This window comes from Hippocampus comes, unplaced genomic scaffold (assembly GCF_001891065.2).
Source record: "Hippocampus comes isolate QL1 unplaced genomic scaffold, H_comes_QL1_v1.1 scaffold382, whole genome shotgun sequence".
NCBI lineage: Eukaryota > Metazoa > Chordata > Actinopteri > Syngnathiformes > Syngnathidae > Hippocampus > Hippocampus comes.
Genome location: NW_017805156.1, coordinates 129,687 through 134,727, shown reverse-complemented (window position 1 = coordinate 134,727; position 5,041 = coordinate 129,687). Strand labels below are relative to the sequence as shown.

Genomic DNA, 5,041 nt, shown 5'->3' with positions numbered 1-5,041 from the left:
GTCTATAGTGCATACCTGCCAGCTAGCGCCTCCCTCTGCTCCCGCACCTCCCTCTCCCCCCGTCTCTCTCTCTCCCTCTCGCTCTCTCTCCCCGCGTCTCATTCCACTCATTCATCCCTCGTTCTGCCAGCTGCAAGGCAGCGAGCGCGGCTGAAGGACACGGCGCTCCGCCCGCACTCGGCGGAGGGACTTGGAAAGCTCGATCCAACAATGGGGGCGTAGATACCCTCAGCGCTCCTCTTCTCAAGCCCTTCCTTTGGGTTACACTCTTTGAATGTCACCGCTGGAAGAACGCTCGGATGGAGCGCTCGCACGTCTACTCACTTGCCCGCTCAGGAACGCAGGACGGCATGAAGGACTCGGAAAGAGGGAGTAAGTCAGGCAGCTTCCTCCTTTCGAGCTGATACCTCAGGTCTGATCAGCTTCTGCACTTCTCGGACCGACGCCGTCAACGTGTCCAAACGGTGACAGGAGGACCGTTGACAGTCAATCTTGAAAGATTCCGCGATTGGTTCAAATGTTGGAGTCAAAGTTCGCCGGCGCTGAAGGAGACAGGGGCTGGATTGGAGTGGAACTGATGTATTTGTTTGGTTAAGAACATGAACCATCCAAACAAAAGAACGCAAGCGAAGCCATTCGGGGCTCACCAGATTGGAATCTTCAACAAGCTCCCGTTTCAGCTGGGCGATTTTTGAGAGCACACCCCTTTCTTGCCTTCCGTCCATTTTCCTTCAGCTCATCGGCCCAAGACAACCGCAGCGCTGTTCCGTCGCCCTGGGTGAACGGGCAGGGGGGTGGCCCGCGGTACCCCCCAAGATCTGGGCGCCAGTGGGCCGCCGGCAGGGCCCGAGCTGGCAAGATGGCCGCCCTTGCCAGCTCCCTCATTCGGCAGCGTCGGGAGGTCAAGGACCCCCAGACCAACCGCCAGATCGCCAGCAAGCGAAAGCCGTGCCCCAAAAGCAACAAGTCGCTCTGCCAGAAGCAAATCCTCATTTTGATATCCAAGGTCCGATTATGCGGCAGTCGCGGGAGAAAAATGGAAAAAAGACCAGGTGAGCTCCACTTTTTAAGCGCTTCTCCTTATGCTCCACGTTTGCCGGTTTCTGACAGCTGATGGTCTCGGGCCAGATGTCAAATTAATCCTGAGTGCAGAGGACATCCATGCTGTAATTTCCAGTCCAGATCTTAATCCCAATCTGGGAATCCGTCCAGCCTCTCTTTCTATTGGCTGCAGACAAGCCAGAATGGGATCATTTCCTGTCTCGGCTGCAAATCCACTGTCCCAATGTGTGCTTTGCATGCCGGTTGGTTCAGCTCAATAATAAAGCAATATCATGACAGTTCCGTTGTAGAGGTGAGTAACACGTGACCTCAGGGGCCTATTTTGTGATCCCTGGAGGCCCGAAGTCTCGCGCGCTACTTTTGCAGGCCTCGAAGGCAAGCAGCACATCATTTCCGGTTGTTTTGCGTGTTAGCATGCTAATTGCACAATTAGCCACTCTAGTTCCGTTGTAGAGGTGAGTAACACGTGACCTCAGGGGCCTATTTTGTGATCCCTGGAGGCCCGAAGTCTCGCGCGCTACTTTTGCAGGCCTCGAAGGCAAGCAGCACATCATTTCCGGTTGTCTAGCATGCTAATTGCACAATTTGCCACTCTCGCTCAAGAAGCTCAATGTCACATTTTGCTCATTTTCAACATCCCGTTCAGAGACATTTGAATCGGAATTTGGACCAGACCAGTGGACTGAAGGAGCATTGACGGATTATGTCCAGTTGAGACACATGACGCCAATGCTAATCAGTGGCCACCAAACAGCTCTGGCTGAAGACTGGACACTTTGTAAGGCAAAGTGAGAGCACCTTGTCTGGGAAACGGTAAAATAGAGGTAAAGTTCAGATCTGAGGCCCCCCAAAGGAAGGGACTCGGCTGATTGAACAGTTTATCATATGTTAGCGTGTTACAGGGTGCCTGAAAGGGTTAAATAGACTATTGAAAGCCAGCTTGCTTTCCCAGTGGATGGATGAGTGTTAACCCAACATTAAACCCACAAATATGTATTTCAAGGTCACAAATGAGCATGTTGTATGTCAATATCGTGATGAGCATTCTTGGTCTTTCTCGATGAAAATGCCGCTGGAGTTTTTCCGGCGTGTCCGCGCGAGGCGCGCTGTGACTGCGGTTGTTATGCGGCCGCGTTTATGCGCAAGGTTCACGGGCGATGATGACGTGGGCAACCTCTAACAGCAGGCAGCATCTGCACCGGCTTGCGTGATTACACTCGTAAAATATGTGGGACAGGTCGCGGCAGTGCAGCGGGAAAGCGGTGACATCGAGCCATTGTTGTGGGGAGCGTCGCCGTCGGCGCTTTTCACACACTGATGGATTTATTATGGTAATGTGGGGACCTGAGTGAGGAGGCTGAGGTTAGAGAGCCATTATCGGGTTGACCGTTTCACTGATGGGGTCTGTGTTAAGTACCACGTGTGGCAATGTGCATCTTCATCATTCCCTCAAGGAGGCCGCGCACGCATGCGGCCGAGACACGGCGGTGACCTCCGGCCGTCGTTTGCGAGCGCTCCTTCCCGCTCGACGCCCCAGCCCGAGGCTGCGCCTGACCCTTTTTCAGCTGGATGACATCAGAATCAATGCGGATGTCATCGGCTTTTTCGAATATTTTGTTTGGGTTGTGTGGAGGTGTCATCGCGCAGCCAAGGCCGCCCGCTTCCGCGTCACTGCCTCGGAAAAGTTTGTTCCAGCCGTTGTTTCGCTGAAGGCCGTTTCAGGTCGTTGGTGCATGTGCAGGTGCGGGCACGGTGCCCGAAAGAAAACTTGAGAGGGCAAATTTTCTTGCTGAAGGGCCAAATTGGATTTTTGGGCCACCTCTGAGGTAAAAAATAATAATCATAAATTTAAATGGTGTTAAACCGCAGAGATATATTAATTAGAACATTATTCATAAATTATAAAGATTCTGAGGCTAAGACTAATACAATATGAGTTTAACTCATATTTGGCTACTTTTAACCCATCTTGGGTTATTGTAACCACCTTTTGAATGGTGTATATATTTTTAAGTAACAGTAATACAACTACTAATAATAATAAGAAGAACAATAATTCAAATTATTTTTAAATCTATTCCTCTATATAAAGTATAATCTAACGATATTCATAATGCAATAAAACAATTACAAATATTTTTCCCATCATCATTAGAATTTTTTTAATATATCAAACAAAATCAAGTAAAATTTATATCTAAAACTAAACTAAATTATATCTACATTTTATATTTTTATACATGTTTAATTAATCAGCTTAATTGCATAAAATGTAAATAGCCACTCATTTTAATTGTATTTTCAACAATTTCATTCCAATGATTTAATGAAATAACAGGCAAGAATTTACCAGTATGTTTTCTCTTATTATTATTATTATTATATTATTTTTTCAATGATTATTGCTTAAAATAAACCAGTGAGATTAAATACTGTAATATGTATCCACTTTTTTATATTACCTCCATTTTAAAATAAATTAAAGCAACCAAATTGTTTGAATTATATAATAATAATTGCAACTCTATGTTCAAGAAATAATTTCCTTGTGACGAACTCATATTTTATCCATCCATCTTTTGATCCGCTTATCCTCACAAGTGTCGCGGGGTCATATTTTAATAAAATAAACAAAAAAAAACCATTTAACTCACACTTTTTCTGTCATTATTTACAATGAATCAATGATGCAATGAGATGAATACGCACACAGTCAAATGAAAATGAAGAAACGCATTCGAGTCAACCACTTCGAAGACCAACTGGCAAATGGGAACGCCACAGGCCTCGTAATAACGCATGTGCTCGGTGGGGTCGACTTTGCCCACTTCCACCTTAACTTTCAGTGCCCTGTGAGTGATGGACGCGTGCGGGTGGGCCATGTGCCGGTGTCCCGGCCTGACCCACATACCTTCCCTCGTTACGCAAGTAACCGCATGCAACCGTGCAAACCACGAGCCCACTCGTCTTATGCCAAGGTCGACTTGACCCGCGCGGAACTCCCTAATGAAGCGCCGCACGCACGTGCCGAAGGCAAAAGGCACATTCCGACGGGCGCGCGACGACATCAGCGGACTGATGTGCTTGCACAAACAAACGATGGGACGCCATGATAATTGAGGAAGCGGGTGCAGAGGGGAGATAATGTTGCCAACTCCCGCGCGTGCGCTCGTGCGTCCGATATGATCTAATGACGACGTTAAGCCGCCTATTTGATATCAAAGCCGAACCGAAATAGCTCGCGTTGTCCTCTGGAGTCGCCGTGCAACCGCGGCCTCGAGAATAACGGCTCCAGTTCTGGTCCGAGCCGAAGCGGGTGGCTCCGTCGCCGCTCGCGTCGTCATTCGTCATCTCCTGTCGTGAACGCACACCGGTCGGTCGAGAATGCGCGGCCGCATTTTCTGGCTCTGTCGAGCATCCCACCGGACGGGACCGCACCAAGCGGCCCTCTTCTCAAGGACGTCGGGCCTTCCGCCCTCCCCGCCATGTTTTCTCGCTAAATCATTTCGTTTTGGGCCACAGATTCCGCAGCTATTGTGTTGCTGTGTTGAATCCTGGCGGCGCCATTGTGAACGGATCAGTGCAAAACAGCGTTGCTGAAGACAGAAGCAGTGTGTCACAATATGAGGGACACTTGCACAACATAACGACACCCATGCTGGAGAAACGACGGCCACCGCATTGCGTTGTGTTAACACACTGCGCCGCCTTGTTAAAAGCTGTTAAAAGTTGATGCAAATATTTAGCGCCTGCAATGATGAACGTGCCTCCCCCACCACCGTCTTCTGGCTTTTTGATTGATGGTTTGTTTTGCCGCAGAATGTTTTGAGGGAAGCGGCCGGGGAGTGTATCAATCATCGTTATCAGATCATGTATTTCTGCTACTTTTTCCACCCCCCTCTTCCAAAAAAAAAACCCCAAAAAAACACTTCATGCCAGGATCTTTAATTTTCAGAGAACTGAGTGCGCTTCAGACTCC

The 5,041-nt window shown here is 48.5% G+C and overlaps 1 protein-coding gene across 1 annotated transcript in view; it reads left to right on the top strand.

The window, feature by feature from the left end:
- The window catches only part of fgf11a (fibroblast growth factor 11a), a 29,949-nt gene continuing 24,908 nt past the window's right edge, over positions 1-5,041 (top strand). Inside the window, exon 1 of the mRNA XM_019868632.1 lies at positions 1-1,052. Coding sequence (XP_019724191.1) covers positions 860-1,052 — 193 coding nt within the window. The 5' untranslated portion in view covers positions 1-859. The remainder of the gene's footprint in view (positions 1,053-5,041) is intronic.